The sequence below is a fragment of the Schistocerca piceifrons genome, chromosome 3, assembly GCF_021461385.2.
Source record: "Schistocerca piceifrons isolate TAMUIC-IGC-003096 chromosome 3, iqSchPice1.1, whole genome shotgun sequence".
NCBI classification, from domain to species: domain Eukaryota; kingdom Metazoa; phylum Arthropoda; class Insecta; order Orthoptera; family Acrididae; genus Schistocerca; species Schistocerca piceifrons.
Window position 1 is genome coordinate 906,543,417 of NC_060140.1, and position 19,108 is coordinate 906,562,524.

The 19,108-nt window shown below is 66.2% G+C and overlaps 2 protein-coding genes across 2 annotated transcripts; one reads left to right on the plus strand and one right to left on the minus strand.

Moving 5' to 3' along the window:
• Positions 1-453: 453 nt before the first annotated feature.
• Positions 454-3,726, plus strand: LOC124789191 (uncharacterized PE-PGRS family protein PE_PGRS54-like). The gene is given in 7 exon segments (XM_047256485.1): positions 454-539; positions 581-607; positions 777-1,895; positions 1,981-2,919; positions 3,229-3,375; positions 3,421-3,495; positions 3,561-3,726. Coding segments are annotated over 7 exon segments (2,559 nt in total).
• Positions 3,727-3,821: 95 nt separating this feature from the next.
• Positions 3,822-8,518, minus strand: LOC124789192 (proline-rich protein 2-like). The gene is made up of 4 exons (XM_047256486.1): positions 7,968-8,518; positions 7,818-7,921; positions 6,417-7,289; positions 3,822-3,826 (listed from the first exon to the last, which is right to left on the minus strand). The coding sequence occupies exons 1-4, from the start codon at positions 8,516-8,518 to the stop codon at positions 3,822-3,824; spliced, it is 1,533 nt and encodes a 510-aa protein (XP_047112442.1).
• Between the last annotated feature and the right edge of the window lie 10,590 nt (positions 8,519-19,108).

Genomic DNA, 19,108 nt, shown 5'->3' on the forward strand with positions numbered 1-19,108 from the left:
AGGGAGGTAGGGAGAAAATGTGGGAATGTGAAAGGGAGTGGGAGGGAGAAAGGGAGTGACAAGTAGGGAAGGACTGAGAGCAGGGTAAACAGAAGAGTAGGGGTGAGAAGCAGTAGGGATAAACGGGTATATTGGAGGGGAGTGGTAGGGAAGGGGGGAGAGTGGCGACGGGGGGAGAGCGGCAACGAGGGGAAAGGCAGCTGTGTTAAGGTAGGGTGACAGGGTGAGAAGCAGCTGTGTTAAGGTGGGGTGACAGGGTGAGAAGCAGCTGTGTTATTAAGGTGGGGTGACAGGGTGAGAAGCAGCTGTGTTACTAAGGTGGGGTGGCAGGGGGAGAGGCACATGAGTTACAGTGGGGTGGCAAGGGGAGAAGCACATGAGTTACAGTGGGGTGGCAGGGGGAGTGGCAGCTGAGTTAAGGTGGGTTGGCAGGGGAGAGAGGGCTGAGTTAAGATGATAGGGAAGCAGGAGGGAGGGTGGCCAGGGAGAGGGCAGGGTGGCCAGGGAGGTAGAGGGCAGGGTGGCCAGGGAGGGAGAGGGCAGGTTGGCCAGGGAGGGACAGGGCAGGGTGGCCAGGGAGAGGGCAGGGTGGCCAGGGAGGGAGAGGGCAGGGTGGCCAGGGAGAGGGCAGGGTGGCCAGGGAGAGGGCAGGGTAGGCAGGGAGAGGGCAGGGTAGGCAGGGAGAGGGCAGGGTGGCCAGGGATAGGACAGGGTAGCCAGAGAGGGAGAGGACAGGGTAGCCGGAGACGGAGAGGGCAGGGTGGCCGGAGAGGGAGAGGGCAGGGTGGCCGGGGAGGGAGAGGGCAGGGTGGCCGGGGAGGGAGAGGGCAGGGTGGCCGGGAAGGGAGAGGGCAGGGTGGCCGGGGAGGGAGAGGGCAGGGTGGCCGGGGAGGGAGAGGGCAGGGTGGCCAGCGAGGGAGAGGGCAGGGTGGCCAGCGAGGGAGAGGGCAGGGTGGCCAGCGAGGGAGAGGGCAGGGTGGCCAGGGAGGGAGAGGGCAGGGTGGCCAGGGAGGGAGAGGGCAGGGTGGCCAGGGAGGGAGAGGGCAGGGTGGCCAGGGAGGGAGAGGACAGGGTGGCCAGGGAGGGAGAGGACAGGGTGGCCAGGGAGGGAGAGGGCAGGGTGGCCAGGGAGGGAGAGGGCAGGTTGGCCAGGGAGGGAGAGGGCAGGTTGGCCAGGGAGGGAGAGGGCAGGTTGGCCAGGGAGGGAGAGGGCAGGTTGGCCAGGGAGGGAGAGGGCAGGTTGGCCAGGGAGGGAGAGGGCAGGTTGGCCAGGGAGGGACAGGGCAGGTTGGCCAGGGAGGGACAGGGCAGGGTGGCCAGGGAGGGACAGGGCAGGGTGGCCAGGGAGGGACAGGGCAGGGTGGCCAGGGAGGGACAGGGCAGGGTGGCCAGGGAGGGACAGGGCAGGGTGGCCAGGGAGGGACAGGGCAGGGTGGCCAGGGAGGGACAGGGCAGGGTGGCCAGGGAGGGACAGGGCAGGGTGGCCAGGGAGGGACAGGGCAGGGTGGCCAGGGAGGGACAGGGCAGGGTGGCCAGGGAGGGACAGGGCAGGGTGGCCAGGGAGGGACAGGGCAGGGTGGCCAGGGAGGGACAGGGCAGGGTGGCCAGGGAGGGACAGGGCAGGGTGGCCAGGGAGGGACAGGGCAGGGTGGCCAGGGAGGGACAGGGCAGGGTGGCCAGGGAGGGACAGGGCAGGGTGGCCAGGGAGGGACAGGGCAGGGTGGCCAGGGAGGGAGAGGGCAGGGTGGCCAGGGAGGGAGAGGGCAGGGTGGCCAGGGAGGGAGAGGGCAGGGTGGCCAGGGAGGGAGAGGTCAGGGTGGCCAGGGAGAGGGCAGGGTGGCCAGGGAGAGGACAGGGTAGCCAGGGAGAGGACAGGGTAGCCAGGGAGGGAGAGGGCAGGGTGGCGAGGGAGAGGGCAGGGTGGCCAGGGAGAGGACAGGGTGGCCAGAGAGGGAGAGGACAGGGTAGCCAGAGAGGGAGGGGGCAGGGTGCCCAGGGAGGGAGAGGGCAGGGTGGCCAGGGAGGGAGAGGGCAGGGTGACCAGGGAGGGAGAGGGCAGGGTGGCCAGCGAGGGAGAGGGCAGGGTGGCCAGGGAGGGAGAGGGCAGGGTGACCAGGGAGGGAGAGGGCAGGGTGACCAGGGAGGGAGAGGGCAGGTTGGCCAGGGAGGGAGAGGGCAGGTTGGCCAGGGAGGGAGAGGGCAGGTTGGCCAGGGAGTGACAGGGCAGGGTGGCCAGGGAGGGAGAGGGCAGGGTGGCCAGGGAGGGAGAGGGCAGAGTGGCCAGGGAGGGAGAGGGCAGGGTGGCCAGGGAGGGAGAGGGCAGGGTGGCCAGGGAGGGAGAGGGCAGGGTGGCCAGGGAGGGAGAGGGCAGGGTGGCCAGGGAGGGAGAGGGCAGGGTGGCCAGGGAGGGAGAGGGCAGGGTGGCCAGGGAGGGAGAGGGCAGGGTGGCCAGGGAGGGAGAGGGCAGGGTGGCCAGGGAGGGAGAGGGCAGAGTGGCCAGGGAGGGAGAGGGCAGGGTGGCCAGGGAGGGAGAGGGCAGGGTGGCCAGGGAGGGAGAGGGCAGGGTGGCCAGGGAGGGAGAGGGCAGGGTGGCCAGGGAGGGAGAGGGCAGAGTGGCCAGGGAGGGAGAGGGCAGGGTGGCCAGGGAGGGAGAGGGCAGGGTGGCCAGGGAGGGAGAGGGCAGAGTGGCCAGGGAGGGAGAGGGCAGAGTGGCCAGGGAGGGAGAGGGCAGGGTGGCCAGGGAGGGAGAGGGCAGGGTGGCCAGGGAGGGAGAGGGCAGGGTGGCCAGGGAGGGAGAGGGCAGGGTGGCCAGGGAGGGAGAGGGCAGGGTGGCCAGGGAGGGAGAGAGCAGGGTGGCCAGGGAGGGAGAGGGCAGGGTGGCCAGGGAGGGAGAGAGCAGGGTGGCCAGGGAGGAAGAGGGCAGGGTGGCCAGGGAGAGGGTAGGGTAGACAGGGAGGAAGAGGGCAGGGTGGCCAGGCAGAGGGTAAGGTAGCCAGGGAGGAAGAGGGCAGGGTGGCCAGGGAGAGGGTAGGGTAGCCAGGGAGGAAGAGGGCACGGTAGCCAGGGAGGAAGAGGCCACGGTAGCCAGGGAGGAAGAGGGCAGGGTAGCCAGGGAGGAAGAGGGCAGGGTAGCCAGGGAGAGGACAGGCTAGCCAGGGAGGAAGAGGGCAGGGTAGCCAGCGAGAGGACAGGGTAGCCAGGGAGGAAGAGGGCAGGGTGGCCAGCGAGAGGACAGGGTGGCCAGGGAGGGAGAGGGCAGGGTGGCCAGGGAGGGAGAGGGCAGGGTGGCCAGGGAGGGAGAGGGCAGGGTGGCCAGGGAGGGAGAGGGCAGGGTGGCCAGGGAGGGAGAGGGCAGGGTGGCCAGGGAGGGAGAGGGCACGGTAGCCAGGGAGGAAGAGGGCAGGGTAGCCTGGGAGGAAGAGGGCAGGGTAGCCAGGGAGGAAGAGGGCAGGGTAGCCTGGGAGGAAGAGGGCAGGGTAGCCAGGGAGGAAGAGGGCAGGGTAGCCTGGGAGGAAGAGGGCAGGGTAGCCAGGGAGGAAGAGGGCAGGGTGGCCAGGGAGAGGACAAGGTAGCCAGGGAGGAAGAGGGCAGGGTGGCCAGGGAGAGGACAGGGTAGCCAGGGAGGAAGAGGGCAGGGTGGCCAGCGAGAGGACAGGGTGGCCAGGGAGGGAGAGGGGTGGCCAAGAGGAAGAGATGGCCAGACAGGGAGAGAGGGATAACCAGTAGGAGAGATTGTGCATGGCAGAGAGAGATAGGAAGCGGAAGAGATTCCGCGAAAATGTGTGGGTGGCAAGGGCCCCGGGCGAAGGGTGATGCAACCTTCACCCTGAAGCTGACATATAAGGGGACGAGAGGGGCAGGAGGGGGACGATTGGGACAGGAGGGGGACGAGAGAGGCAGGAGGGGGACGAGAGGGGAAGGAGGGGGACGAGATGGGCAAGAGGGGGACGAGATGGGCAGCAGGGGGACGAGAGGGGCAGGAGGGGGACGAGATGGGCAGGAGGGGGACGAGAGGGGCAGGAGGGGGACGAGAGGGGCAGGAGGGGGACGAGAGGGGCAGGAGGGGGACGAGAGGGGCAGGAGGGGGACGAGAGGGGCAGGAGGGGGACGAGATGGTAAGGGGGGGACGAGATGGGCAGGAGGGGGACGAGAGGGGCAGGAGGGGGACGAGAGGGGCAGGAGGGGGACGAGAGGGGCAGGAGGGGGACGAGAGGGGCAGGAGGGGGACGAGATGGTAAGGGGGGGACGAGATGGTCAGGAGGGGGACGAGAGGGGCAGGAGGGTGACGAGAGGGGCAGGAGGGTGACGAGAGGGGCAGGAGGGTGACGAGAGGGGCAGGAGGGTGACGAGAGGGGCAGGAGGGGGACGAGAGGGGCAGGAGGGGTACGAGAGGGGCAGGAGGGGTACGAGATGGGCAGGAGGGGGACGAGATGGGCAGGAGGGGGACGAGATGGGCAGGAGGGGGACGAGATGGGCAGGAGGGGGACGAGATGGGCAGGAGGGGGCGAGATGGGCAGGAGGGGGACGAGAGGGGCAGGCGGGGAACGAGAGGGGCAGGCGGCGAACGAGAGGGGCAGGCGGGGAACGAGAGGGGCAGGCGGCGAACGAGAGGGGCAGGCGGGGAACGAGAGGGGCAGGCGGGGAACGAGAGGGGCAGGAGGGGAACGAGAGGGGCAGGCGGGGAACGAGAGGGGCAGGCGGCGAACGAGAGGGGCAGGCGGCGAACGAGAGGGGCAGGCGGCGAACGAGAGGGGCAGGCGGGGAACGAGAGGGGCAGGCGGGGAACGAGAGGGGCAGGCGGGGAACGAGATGGGCAGGCGGGGAACGAGAGGGGCAGGCGGGGAACGAGAGGGGCAGGCGGGGAACGAGAGGGGCAGGCGGGGAACGAGAGGGGCAGGCGGGGAACGAGAGGGGCAGGCGGGGAACGAGAGGGGCAGGCGGGGAACGAGAGGGGCAGGAGCAATTAGGCGAAGGGACACCAAGGTGGAGGAGGATTGGGCATAGGAGGTTAAACCAGGATGGACGGATGAATAGGGGCAATGAGGGGGAGGAGGGAGTAACAGGAGCAACGATGGGGACGAGGGAGTAACAGGAGCAACGAGGGGTAGGAAGGAGTAACAGGGGCAATGAGGGGGCTGAGGGAGTAACTGGCGAAACAAGGAGGAAGAGGAGGAGGAGGAGGAGGAGGAGGAGGGAGTAACAGGGGCGACGAGGGGGTGACGGAGTAACAGGGGTGACGAGGGGGGGTGAGGGAGTAACAGGGGCGACGGGAACGATGGCGGGGAGAGCAACGTGGGAGGGATGGGTGCGAGGGGGGAGAGCAACGTGGGAGCGAGGGGTACAGGGGGGGAGGGCAACGTGGGAGCGAGAGGTACAGGGGGGGAGGGCAACGTGTGAGCGAGAGGTACAGGGGGGGAGGGCAACGTGGGAGCGAGAGGTACAGGGGGTGAGGGCAACGTGGGAGGGAGGGGTACGAGGGGGTGAGGGCAACGTGGGAGGGAGGGGTACGAGGGGGGTGGGCAACGTGGGAGGGAGGGGTACGAGGGGGGTGGGCAACGTGGGAGGGAGGGAAATGAGGGGGGAGGGCAACGTGAGAGGGAGGGAAACGATTGGGAGAGCAACGTGGGAGGGAGGGGTAGGAGGGGTGAGAGCAACATGGGGGGGAAGGGTACGAGGGGTGAGAGCAACGTGGGGGGGAGGGGTACGAGGGGTGAGAGTATGAGGGGTGAGAACAACGTGGGGGGAGGGGTACGAGGGGTGAGAGCAACGTGAGGGGGAGGGGTACGAGGGGTGAGACCAACGTGGGGGGAGGGATACGAGGGGTGAGAGCAACGTGGGGGGGTACGACTGGGGAGAGCAACGTGGGGGGGTACGACTGGGGAGAGCAACGTGGGGGGGTACGACTGGGGAGAGCAACGTGGGGAGGGGGGGGTTAAGAGGGGGGAGAACAATGTGGAGGGGGGTGTCCGAGGGGGGGAGTAACGCGGGGGGGGGGGTGTACGACGGGGGAGAGCAACGTGGGGGGGAGGCGTACGAGGGGGGTGAGCAACGTGGGGGGGGAGGTGTACGCGGGGGGAGAGCAACGTGGGGAGGGGAGGTGTACGACGGGGATGCAACGTGGGGGGGAGGTGTACGAGGGGGGAGAGCAACGTGGGGGGGAGGTGTACGAGGGGGAAGAGAACCTGGGGGGGAGGTGTACGAGGGGGGAGAGAACCTGTGGCGGAGGTGTACGAAGGGGGGGAGGTGTACGAGGGGGGAGAGCAACGTGGGGAGAGGTGTACAAGGGGGGACAGTGACGTGGGGGGGGAGGTGTACGAGGGGGGAGAGCGACGTGCGGGGGGAGGTGTACGAGGGGGGAGAGCGACGTGGGGGGGAGGTGTACGAGGGGGGAGAGCGACGTGGGGGGGGAGGTGTACGAGGGAGGAGAGCAACGTGGGGGGGCAGGCGGCCAGAGAGGGGGGTGTCCGAGGCAGGCGGCAGGAGAGGGGGCAGGGCCCAGCAGGAGAGGGGGCAGGGCCCAGCAGGAGAGGGGGCAGGGCCGAGGCAGGAGAGGGGGCCGAGCAGGGGGCAGGAGAGGGAGGAGGGCCGGGCAGGGGGCAGGAGAGGGAGGAGGGCCGGGCAGGGGGCAGGAGAGGGAGGAGGGCCGGGCAGGGGGCAGGAGAGGGAGGAGGGCCGGGCAGGGGGCAGGAGAGGGAGGAGGGCCGGGCAGGGGGCAGGAGAGGGAGGAGGTCCGGGCAGGGGGCAGGAGAGGGAGGAGGGCCGCGCAGGGGCAGGAGAGGGAGGAGGGCCGAGCAGGGGGCAGGAGAGGGAGGAGGGCCGAGCAGGGGGCAGGAGAGGGAGGAGGGCCGAGCAGGGGCCAGGCGAGCGGGGAGTGCCGAGGCAGGGGCCAGGCGAGCGGGGAGGGCCGAGGCAGGGGCCAGGCGAGCGGGGAGGGCCGGGCCAGGGGCCAGGCGAGCGAGGAGGGCCGGGCCAGGGGCCAGGCGAGCGAGGAGGGCCGGGCCAGGGGCCAGGCGAGCGAGGAGGGCCGGGCCAGGGGCCAGGCGAGCGAGGAGGGCCGGGCCAGGGGCCAGGCGAGCGAGGAGGGCCGGGCCGGGGGCCAGGCGAGCGAGGAGGGCCGGGCCGGGGGCCAGGCGAGCGAGGAGGGCCGGGCCGGGGGCCAGGCGAGCGAGGAGGGCCGGGCCGGGGGCCAGGCGAGCGGGGAGGGCCGGGTCGGGGGCCAGGCGAGCGGGGAGGGCCGGGTCGGGGGCCAGGCGAGCGGGGAGGGCCGGGTCGGGGGCCAGGCGAGCGGGGAGGGCCGAGTCAGGGGCCAGGCGAGCGGGGAGGGCCGAGTCAGGGGCCAGGCGAGCGGGGAGGGCCGGGTCAGGGGCCAGGCGACCGGGGAGGGCCGGGCCAGGGGCCAGGCGAGCGAGGAGGGCCGGGCCAGGGGCCAGGCGAGCGAGGAGGGCCGGGCCAGGGGCCAGGCGAGCGAGGAGGGCCGGGCCAGGGGCCAGGCGAGCGAGGAGGGCCGGGTCAGGGGCCAGGCGAGCGAGGAGGGCCGGGTCAGGGGCCAGGCGAGCGAGGAGGGCCGGGTCAGGGGCCAGGCGAGCGAGGAGGGCCGGGTCAGGGGCCAGGCGAGCGAGGAGGGCCGGGTCAGGGGCCAGGCGAGCGAGGAGGGCCGGGTCAGGGGCCAGGCGAGCGAGGAGGGCCGGGTCAGGGGCCAGGCGAGCGAGGAGGGCCGGGCCAGGGGCCAGGCGAGCGAGGAGGGCCGGGCCAGGGGCCAGGCGAGCGAGGAGGGCCGAGTCAGGGGCCAGGCGAGCGAGGAGGGCCGAGTCAGGGGCCAGGCGAGCGGGGAGGGCCGGGCCAGGGGCCAGGCGAGCGAGGAGGGCCGGGCCAGGGGCCAGGCGAGCGAGGAGGGCCGGGCCAGGGGCCAGGCGAGCGAGGAGGGCCGGGCCAGGGGCCAGGCGAGCGAGGAGGGCCGGGCCAGGGGCCAGGCGAGCGAGGAGGGCCGGGTCAGGGGCCAGGCGAGCGAGGAGGGCCGGGTCAGGGGCCAGGCGAGCGAGGAGGGCCGGGTCAGGGGCCAGGCGAGCGAGGAGGGCCGGGTCAGGGGCCAGGCGAGCGAGGAGGGCCGGGTCAGGGGCCAGGCGAGCGAGGAGGGCCGGGTCAGGGGCCAGGCGAGCGAGGAGGGCCGAGTCAGGGGCCAGGCGAGCGAGGAGGGCCGAGTCAGGGGCCAGGCGAGCGAGGAGGGCCGAGTCAGGGGCCAGGCGAGCGAGGAGGGCCGAGTCAGGGGCCAGGCGAGCGAGGAGGGCCGAGTCAGGGGCCAGGCGAGCGAGGAGGGCCGAGTCAGGGGCCAGGCGAGCGAGGAGGGCCGAGTCAGGGGCCAGGCGAGCGAGGAGGGCCGAGTCAGGGGCCAGGCGAGCGAGGAGGGACGAGTCAGGGGCCAGGCCAGCGAGGAGGGTCGAGTCAGGGGCCAGGCAAGCGAGGAGGGACGAGTCAGTGGCCAGGGAGGCAGGGGGCAGGTGAACGGGGAGGGCCGAGGCATGGTGCAGGAGAGGGGGGAGGGCCGAGGTAGGGGGGCAGAAGAGAGGGGAGGGCCGAGGCAGGGGGCAGGAGAGGGGGGAGGGCCAAGGCAGGGGGCAGGAGCGGGGGAGGGTAGTGGCAGGGTGCAGGAGAGGGGGGAGGGCCGAGGCAGGGGGCAGGAGAGGGGGAGGGCCGAGGCAGGGGGCAGGAGAGGGGGAGGGCAGTGGTAGGGGGCAGGAGAGGGGGAGGGCAGTGGTAGGGGGCAGGAGAGGGGGAGGGCAGTGGTAGGGGGCAGGAGAGGGGGGAGGGCCGAGGCAGGGGGCAGGAGAGGGGGGAGGGCCGAGGCAGGGGGCAGGAGAGGGGGGAGGGCCGAGGTAGGGGGCAGGAGAGGGGGGAGGGCCGAGGTAGGGGGCAGGAGAGGGGGGAGGGCCGAGGCAGTGGGCAGGAGAGGGTGGAGGGCCGAGCAGGGGGCAGGAGAGGGGGGAGGGGCGAGGCAGAGGGCAAGAGAGGGGGGAGGGGCGAGGCAGAGGGCAAGAGAGGGGGGAGGGCCGAGGCAGGGGGCAGGACAGGGGAGAGGGCCGAGGCAGGAGGCTGGAGAGGGGGATGGGACGAGGCAAGGGGCAGGAGAGGGGGGAGGGACGAGGCAGCGGGCAGGAGAGGGGGGAGGGACGAGGCAGCGGGCAGGAGAGGGGGGAGGGACGAGGCAGGGGGCAGGAGAGGGGGGATAAACGAGGCAGGGGGCAGGAGAGGGGGGGATGGACGAGGCAGGGGGCAGGAGAGGGGGGGATGGACGAGGCAGGGTGCAGGGGTGGGGGGAGGGACGAGGCTGGGTGCAGGGGTGGGGGGAGGGACGAGGCAGGGTCAGGAGACGGGGGAGGGACGAGGCGGGGGGCAGGAGAGGGGAGGGCCGAGGCGGGGGGCAGGAGAGGGGGGAGGGCCGAGGCGGGGGGCAGGAGAGGGGGGAGGGCCGAGGCGGGGGGCAGGAGAGGGGGGAGGGCCGAGGTGGGGGGCAATAGAGGGCGGAGGGCCGAGGCAGGGGCCTGGAGGGGGGAGGGCCGAGGCAGGGGGCAGGAGAGGGTGCGAGGGCCGTGGCAGGGGGCAGGAGAGGGTGGCCGAGGCAGTGGGCAGGAGGGGGGAGGGTCGAGGCAGGGGGGCAGGAGAGGGGGGAGTGCCGAGGAATGGGGCAGGAGAGGGGGAGTGCCGAGGCATGGGGCAGGAGAGGGGGGAGTGCCGAGGCAGGGGGCAGGAGAGGGGGGAGTGCCGAGGCAGGGGGCAGGAGAGGGGGGAGTGCCGATTCAGGGGGCAGGAGAGGGGGAGTGCCGAGGCAGGGGGCAGGAGAGGGGGGACGGCCGGGCAGGAGAGGGAGGAGGGCCAGGCAGGAGAGGGACGAGGGCCGGGCAGGAGAGGGAGGAGGGCCGGGCAGGAGAGGGACGAGGGCCGGGCAGGAGAGGGAGGAGGGCCGGGCAGGAGAGGGAGGAGGGCCGGGCAGGAGAGGGAGGAGGGCCGGGCAGGAGAGGGAGGAGGGCCGGGCAGGAGAGGGAGGAGGGCCGGGCAGGAGCGGGAGGAGGGCTGAGCAGGGGGCAGGAGAGGGAGGAGGGCCGAGAAAGGGCAGGGAGGGATGGATGCCATGGCAGGGGGCAGGGAGGGATGGGTGCCATGGCAGGGGGCAGGAGAGGGATGGGTGCCATGGCAGGGGGCAGGAGAGGGATGGGTGCCATGGCAGGGGGCAGGAGAGGGATGGGGCCGTGGAAGGGGGCAGGAGAGGGAGGAGGTCCGAGGCGGGGGGCAGGAGAGGGAGGAGGGCCGAGGCGGGGGGCAGGAGAGGGAGGAGGGCCGAGGCAGGGGGCAGGAGAGGGAGGAGGGCCGAGGCAGGGGTCAGGAGAGGGAAGGAGGCCGAGGCAGGGGTCAGGAGAGGGAAGGAGGCCGAGGCAGGGGTCAGGAGAGGGAAGGAGGCCGAGGCAGGGGTCAGGAGAGGGAAGGGGGCGGAGGCAGGGTTCAGGAGTGGGAAGGAGGCCGAGGCAGGGGTCAGGAGTGGGAAGGAGGCCGAGGCAGGGGTCAGGAGTGGGAAGGAGGCCGATGCAGGGGTCAGGAGGGGAAGGAGGCCGAGGCAGGGGTCAGGAGTGGGAAGGAGGCCGAGGCAGGGGTCAGGAGTGGGAAGGAGGCCGAGGCAGGGGTCAGGAGTGGGAAGGAGGCCGATGCAGGGGTCAGGAGTGGGAAGGAGGCCGAGGCAGGGGTCAGGAGTGGGAAGGAGGCCGAGGCAGGGGTCAGGAGTGGGAAGGAGGCCGAGGCAGGGGTCAGGAGTGGGAAGGAGGCCGAGGCAGGGGTCAGGAGTAGGAAGGAGGCCGAGGCAGGGGTCAGGAGTAGGAAGGAGGCCGAGGCAGGGGTCAGGAGTGGGAAGGAGACCGAGGCAGGGGTCAGGAGAGGGAAGGAGGCCGAGGCATGGGTCAGGAGAGGGAAGGAGGCCGAGGCATGGGTCAGGAGAGGGAAGGAGGCCGAGGCACGTTGCAGGAGAGGGATTGGTTAAGAGGCGGTGGGGAGGTTAAGGGGCAGTGGGGAGGTTAAGGGGCGGTGGGGAGGTTAAGGGGCGGTGGGGAGGTTAAGGGGCGGTGGGGAGGTTGTGGGGCAGTGGGGAGGTTAAGGGGCGGTGGGGAGGTTAAGGGGCGGTGGGGAGGTTGAGGGGAGGTTAAGGGGCGGTGGGGAGGTTGTGGAGAGGTTAAGGGGCGGTGGGGAGGTTGTGGGGAGGTTGTGGGGCGGTGGGGAGGTTGTGGGGCGGTGGGGAGGTTGTGGGGCGGTGGGGAGGTTGTGGGGAGGTTAAGGGGCGGTGGGGAGGTTGTGGGGAGATTAATAGGTGGTGGGGAGGTTGTGGGGAGATTAATAGGTGGTGGGGAGGTTGTGGGGAGGTTAAGGGGCGGTGGGGAGGTTGTGGGGAGGTTAAGGGCGGTGGGCAGGTTAAGGGGCGGTGAGGAGGTTAAGGGGCGGTGTGGAGGTTAAGGGGCTGTGGGGAGGTTAAGGGGCGTTGGGGAGGTTAACGGGCGGTAGGGGTTTAAGGGCAGGGGTGGGGGGGGGGGTTAATGGGCAGGTGTGGGGTTGAGGGGAGGTGTGGGGGGGGTAATGGGCGAATTGGGGGTTCAGCGGAAGTTGGGGGGTTAAGGGGCAGTGTGGGGGTTAAGCGGCGGTGAAGCGGTGGGGGTGCTTAAAGGATGGTGGGGGCTTAAAGGGTGGTGGGGGCGTAAAGGGTGGTGGGGGTTTAAAGGGTGGTGGGGGCGTAAAGAGTGGTGGGGGCTTCAAGGGCAGTGTGAGGGTTAGGGGCGTTGAAGGGGATATGTGGCTTTGGGGCGGGGTTGAGAGGGTGGCGGGTTGAGGGGCAGCAGGGGGTCAAGGAACGGTGGTTGGGTTAAGAGACAGTTGGGAGGTTAAGGGGCGGTTGGGGTTTAAGGGTGGTGGGGGGTTTAAGGGGCGGCAGGGGTAAGGGGCCGTGGGGTTTGTTTAAAGAGCGGTGGGGTGGTTATGGGGCAGTAGGAGCTGTTTAAAGGGAGGTGGGGCGGTTATGGGGCTGTAGGAGGTGTTTAAGGGGCGTTGGGGTGTTATGGGACGGTGGGGCATTATGGGGCAGTGGGAAGTTATGGAACAATGGGGGATTAAGTGGCGGCGGGTGGTTAAGGGGCAGTGGGTGGTGGGTTAAGTGGCAGTGGGTCGTGGGTTAAGGGGCAGTGGGTGGTGGGTTAAGGGGCAGTGGATGGTGGGTTAAGGGGCAGTGGGTAGAGGGTTAAGGGGCAGTGGGTGGTGGGTTAAGGGGCAGTGGGTAGAGGGTTAAGGGGCAGTGGGTGGTGGGTTAAGGGGCAGTGGGTAGAGGGTTAAGGGGCAGTGGGTGAGTTAAGGGGCAAAAGGGGGGTTTAGGGGCTGTGGGGGGTGTTTAAAGAACGGCGGGATGTGTTGAAGAGGCGTTGGGGTGTAATGGGACGGTGGGGAGTTTTCGGGCGGTGTTGAGTTATGGGGCGGTGGGGGTTGTGGGACAGTGGGGGTTATGGGGCGGTGGGGGTTGTGGGACAGTGGGGGTTATGGGGCGGTGGGGAGTTATGGGGCGGTGGGGAGTTATTGGACGGTGGGGAGTTATGGAGCGGTGGGGAGTTATGGGGCGGTGCTGAGTTATGGGGCGCTGGGGAGTTATGGGGCAGTGGGGGGTTATGGGGCGGTGGGGGGTTATGGGGCGGTGAGGGGTTATGTTGCGGAGGGGGTTATGGGGCGGTGGGTGTTAAGGGGCGGTGGGTGTTACGGGGCAGTGGGTGTTACGGGGCGGTGGGTGTTACGGGGCGGTGGTTGTTACGGGGCGGTGGGGGTTAATGGGCGGTGGGGGTTATGGGGCGGTGGGGGGTTACGGTGCGGTGGGGGGTTATGTGGCGGTAGGGGGTTACGGAATGGTGGGGGGTTATGGGGCGGTGGGGGGGTTATGGGGCGGTGGGGGGTTATGGGTCAGTGGGGGGTTATGGGGAGGTAGGGAGTTATGGGGTGGTGGGGGGTTATGGGGAGGTCGGGAGTTATGGGGCGGTGGGGGGTTATGGGGAGGTGGGGAGTTATGGGGCGGTGGGGGGTTATGGGGAGGTAGGAAGTTATGGGGCGGTGAGGGGTTATGGGGCGGTGGGGTCTTATGGGGCAGTGGGTGTTATGGGGCGGTGGGGGGTTATGGGGAGGTAGGAAGTTATGGGGCGGTGAGGGGTTATGGGGCGGTGGGGTCTTATGGGGCGGTGGGGGTTATGGGACGGTGGGTGTTATGGGGCGGTCAGAGGTCTTGGGGCGGTGGGGGGTCATGGGGCGGTGGGGGGTCATGGGGTGGTGGGGGGTTATGGGGCGGTGAGGTGTTATGGGGAGGTGGGGAGTTATGGGCAGGTGGGGAGTTATGGGGCGGTGGGGGTTATGGGGAGGTAGGGGGTTATGGGGATGTAGGGAGTTATGGGGCGGTGAGGGGTTATGGCGCAGCTGGGGGGGCTTTGGGGTGTTGGTGGGGATAAGGGGTAGTGGGGGTGGGGTAAGGGGCAGTGGGGGTGGGGTAAGGGGCGGTTGGGGTGGGGTAAGGGGCAGTGGGGGGTAAGGGGCAGTGGGGGGTAAGGGGCAGTGGGGGGTAAGGGGCAGTGGGGGGTAAGGGGCAGTGGTGGTGGGGTTAGGGGCAGTGGGGTGTAAGGGGCAGTGGGGGGTAAGGGGCAGTGGGGGGTAAGGGACAGTGGGTGGGTAAGGGACAGTGGGGGTAAGGGACAGTGGGTGGGTAAGGGGCAGTGGGGGGTAAGGGACAGTGGGTGGGTAAGGGGCAGTGGGGGGTAAGGGACAGTGGGTGGGTAAGGGACAGTGGGTGGGTAAGGGGCAGTGGGGGATAAGGGACAGTGGGTGGGTAAGGGACAGTGGGTGGGTAAGGGGCAGTGGGGGATAAGGGACAGTGGGTGGGTAAGGGGCAGTGGGAGGGGGGGTAAGGGGCAGCGGGTGGGTAAGGGGTAGTGGGTGAGTAAGGGGCAGTGGGGGGGCAGTGGGTGGGTAAGGGGCAGTGGGGGGGAAGGGGCGGTGGGTGGGTAAGGGGCAGTTGGGGGGAAGGGGCGGTGGGTGGGTAAGGGGCAGTGGGGGGTTGAGGGAGGTGGGGTGTTTATGGGCAGTGGGGGGTTAATGGAGGTGGGGTGTTTATGGGCAGTGGGGGGTTAATGGAGGTGGGGTGTTTATGGGCGGTGGGGGGTTAAGGGAGGTGGGGTGATTACGGGAGGTGGGGTGATTACGGGCAGTGGGGGCTTAAGGGAGCTGGGTTGTTTACGGGCGGTGGGGGCTTAAGGGAGGTGGGGTGTTTACGGGCGGTGGGCGGTAAAGGGAGGTGGGGTGTTTACGGGCGGTGGGGGGTTAAGGGAGGTGGGGTGTTTACGGGCAGTGGGGGGTTGAGGGGTCATAGGGGGTTGAGGGGTGGTGGAGGTGTTGGGGGCATTGGAGGGGTTATGGGGTGGTGGAGGTGTTGAGGAGCATTGGTGAGGTAATGGGGTGGTGGGGGGTTGAGGGAAGGTGGGCGAGTTGAGGGGAGGTGGCCGGGTTGAGGGGAGGTGGTCGGGTTGAGTAAAGGTGGGCGGGTTGAAGAGCAGTGGGTGGGTTGAGGGGCAGTGGGCGAGTTGAAGAGCGGTGGGTGGGTTGAGGGGCAGTGGGCGGGTTAAGGGGCGGTGAGCTAGTTGAGGGGCGGTGGGCTAGTTGAGGGGCGGTGGGTTGGTTGAGGGGCGGTGTGTTGGTTGAGGGGCGGTGGGCTAGTTCAGGGGCGGTGGGTTGGTTGAGGGGCGGTGGGCTGGTTGAGGGGTGGTGGGCTGGTTGAGGGGCAGTGGGCTGGTTGAGGGGCGGTGGGCTGGTTGAGGGGTGGTGGGCTGGTTGAGGGGCAGTGGGCTGGTTGAGGGGCGGTGGGCGGGGTTGAGGGACGGTTGGCTAGTAGAGCGGTGGTGGGGGGTTAAGGGGCGATTAAGGTACGGTGAGGGGGTTAAGGGGCGGTGGGGGGTTAAGGTGTGGCCAGGAGGTTAAGGGGCGGTGGGGAGATTAAGGGGCAGTGGGGAGGTTAAGGGTCGGTGGGTAGGTTGAGGGCAGTGGGGAGGTTACGAGCAGTGGGGAGGTTAAGAGCAGTGGGGAGGTTACGAGCAGTGGGGAGGTTACGAGCAGTGGGGAGGTTACGAGCAGTGGGGAGGTTAAGAGCAGTGGGGAGGTTAAGGGCAGTGGGGAGGTTAAGGGCAGTGGGGAGGTTAAGGGCAGTGGGGAGGTTAAGGGCAGTGGGGAGGTTAAGGGCAGTGGGGAGGTGGGGAGGTTAAGGGCAGTGGGGAGGTTAAGGGGTGGTGGGGAGGTTAAGGGCAGTGGTGAGGTTAAGGGGTGGTGGGGAGGTTAAGGGCAGTGGTGAGGTTAAGGGGTGGTGGGGAGCTTAAGGGCAATGGGGAGGTTAAGGGGTGGTTGGGAAGTTAAGGGCAGTGGGGAGGTTACGAGCAGTGGGGAGGTTAAGAGCAGTGGGGTTGTAGGGGCTTTGGGGGATTAAGGGGAAGTGGTGGGGTTAAGTGGCAGTAGGGGGTTAAGGTGTGGGGGGGTGGTTGAGGAACGGCAGGGGATAAGGGGCGGCAGGGGGTTAAGGAACAGAGGGGGTTAAGGGGCGGCAGGGGGTTAAGGGGCGGCATGGGGTTAAGGGGCGGCAGGGGGTTAAGGGGCGGCAGGGGGTTAAGGGGCGGCAGGGGGTTAAGGGGCGGCAGGGGGTTAAGGGGCGGTGGGGGAATTAAGGGGCGGCAGGGGGGTTAAGGGGCAGTGGGGGTTTACGGGGCGGTGGGGGGTTAGGGGGCAGTGGAGGGTTAAGGGGCAGTGGGGGTTTACGGGGCGGTGGGGGGTTAGGGGGCAGTGGAGGGTTAAGGGGCAGTGGGGGTTTACGGGGCGGTGGGGGGTTAGGGGGCAGTGGAGGGTTAAGGGACAGTGGATTGTGGAGGGGCGGTCGAGGGTTAAGGGGTAGTGGTGGGTTAAGGGGTGGTGGAGGGTTAAGGGGTGGTGGAGGGGTTACGGGTGGTGGATCAGTAAAGGGCAGTGTGGGGGAGGACAGGCTATGGTGGTGGTCAGCCTGTTTTTCTGGGTGATTTGTGGGATAGGGTGGCAGGAACCTTACAAGAAATTAATGCGGGTGAAAGGGCTAAAAATATTTTCTCGCTCACACTCTTGCATTGACCCACACAATCACTCCATATCACATGCTGTAAAACAAACGAGAAATAGTGATAGAAACGACAGAAGAGGTAAAACAATGGCACAGGTAAATGTGACAGGGCTGACCACTTACAAAAATCATGGATGAGGCAGTCATACTGTTAAAACTTTAAGCATATCTCCCTAAAATATTTGGAAGCAAGATGGACTTTTCACAAAACCATTCGTTTCAATGGCAGTAAAAACAGTGGGTAGATCTGCTGGCAAATGTGCTGCTCCTCCCAGTCTGCAACTAAATACAGTCTCATAAAATGTTGTGCAAAGTGATCTGTATGCCACAAGCACTACACACTGGAGGGCCTTCTCACTGGAGGCCAAGCATCATATGGCTGTTGCCTAAGCAAAGGAGGACCTCATCCTGTCCTTGTTGCTTTAATAGATGCAGCTTATTATCAGTCACTGAAATAACTGAGGATTGCTACATGCCTCTTTGGCTACTACATGCATCTTCCTGTTTCTCACAATACCCATTTGCCCTGGTATCAAGCAGAAAGACACCTGCTTCCCCAGGCATTGTGGTTGGAGGCGGGCATCCTGGATATTCAGGACTACTTTATCTTCTGGGTACAAGTGTTACAGAGTGGAGGTCACTCAGAGAATCGGAACACACAAGGAATTTAGCACTTGAAGCAACCTCATTTGCTGCAGTCACCGTAAGACGGCAGACAGTATAGTCTTGACACAGGGTCAGATTGTTGACAGTGGACTGAACTCTCCAGAATCCACACTAGTAGCAATTAAATAGTTGCTTGGTCTCTAGCAAACAGACCAGACAATGGTTAACCAATCACTCTACGTTCTTCCCTACACAGCTCATTAGGGTGAAATTCCTATAACTACTGGGACATGTGCAGTTTTTTTCTGGTTTGTGCTGAGGTATCAATACTGTTCTCTCCACACATGGGGAAACTGTCTAATCCGCCATATCAAATTAAAATACTGAAGTAGGATTTTCTTTGATGCTGCTGGCAACTGACAAAGCATGCAGTACCAGATGTGGTCATGACGAGGTACTGTACCATTAATCTCAGCCAGTGCTGATTCCAGCTCGCACATGGAGAAGGTGCAGTTGTAAGACTCATAAGTGTGAGACCCGAATCCTAACTTGCCGCCTCCCCCCTCCCCCCCTCAGAGTTGCAAGGTAGTGGGGAGATGCCGGATCCTGGCAGCGAACGGGACAGAGGCACGGCGGAGGTGTGGAGGGGCGGCGAAGGCGCAGAGGAGCAGCGGAGGTGCGGACAGGCAGTGGAGGGAGTGTTTTGGGGCGAAGCGGAGGGCGTGTTTTGGGGGGAAGCGGAGGGCGTGTTTTGGGGGGACGCAGAGGGCGTGTTTTGGGGGGACGCAGAGGGCGTGTTTTGGGGGGACGCAGAGGGCGTGTTTTGGGGGGACGCAGTGGGCGTGTTGTTGGGGGACGCAGTGGGCGTGTTGTGGGGGGGGACGCAGGCGGCGTGTTGTGGGGGGGGGGACGCAGGCGGCGTGTTGTGGGGGGGACGCAGAGGGCGTGTTGTGGGGGGACGCAGAGGGCGTGTTGTGGGGGGACGCAGAGGGCGTGTTGTGGGGGGACGCAGAGGGCGTGTTGTGGGGGGACGCAGAGGGCTTGTTGTGGGGGGAAGCAGAGGGCGCGTTGTGGGGGGAAGCAGAGGGTGCATTGTGGGGGAAGAAGCAGAGGGTGTGAGGAGGAGGAAGAGGAGAGGGCATGTTGGAGATGGAGCAGATGGCACATTGGTGATGGAGCACAGAGCACGGAAGTGGATCAGAGGGCAGGAGTCTTGGGCAAAGGATGTGGAGCAGAGGGCACGAGCCTGGGGCGCAGGAGGCTGAGCAGAGGATGTAGACAGACTGAGAAGAAGGGTAGGAAATTAAGGGAGAGTGTACATTGAAAAAGGTTGATGCTGATGAGTTTGTTGTAAGAGACTGGAATAAGAAAATGGTGAAAGGAAACAAATAGGAGGTACACTGAAAGAAGGGTAAGAGAAAGGATAAACTGTAGTGGTAGAAATTAAATAGGAAAATTGAATGAAACTTTTGAAGTTAATAGCAGAAAGGGTGGTAGATTCGAAGAAGAGAGAAGAAAGAATGGAGGTAGAAAGTATGAAAAAGAAACGCAAGACCTCAGGACTCAGTGTTTAGCATTTTTCGTTTCCTAACAAGGCACACCTCCATAACTCAAGCATGACAAATTACGCCTATGACCCCTTAGCCTTAAACTATTGCGAAGAATATAAAGAAGTGGAATCTTCAGAACACTTATGGGGTAATAGAAATAACTATATACTTCAATGGTAAGGACATGAAATATATCTCAGATACTGGCATTTAAAACATGCAGTTTCCAACACACTAACGTAAACAATATACATAAATTCCAGGCAACTGGAAATTTCTTGGCGTATATGTGAATGAAAATTTTCATTACTTGGTTTGGGGAAAATCAGTAGTGCCTTTCATCTTTACAGCCAGCTGTGAAAGATAACCCATGGCTAAACACTAAGAATTGCAGAACTGTATGCTGTGGGACAATTTATCCTTTTTTTCTGAATGGACTATGTGACTGAATTCAGACTTATACCTAAGTAAGTCACAAAGAATCTTTGTTTAACGCTGGTTGTGCTGCATAAATACTTAATAATATATATTCTTTAGAGGATTTAATTAAATAGATTTTTGTGGCTCATAAACTGAAGCAAATAATGAGTGGGGCAAATAAAAGTGGTCCAGACGAGTGAATATATTTGGGCGGAATGTATGCATATAACCACACCACATGACATGCACACCAGGTGCATGCCCGCCACACAATCCACACCAGTTCAGACCTTAGTGCAGGCTGTGTCAGTGTGAGTGGAGCAGTGCAAAGGGGATGATGGTGTTCACAGAGGAG

Coding starts and splice junctions, on each gene's coding strand:
- LOC124789192 (XM_047256486.1), bottom strand. CDS start 8,518: ATGCCTCGGCCCTCCCCGTTCACCTGCCCCCTGCCTCCCTGGCCACTG. Junction 7,922..7,967: donor CGGCCCTCCTCGCTCGCCTG/GCCCCTGGCCCG, acceptor CTGGCCCGGCCC/TCCTCGCTCGCCTGGCCCCT. Junction 7,290..7,817: donor CGGCCCTCCCCGCTCGCCTG/GCCCCTGACTCG, acceptor GACTCGGCCCTC/CCCGCTCGCCTGGCCCCCGA.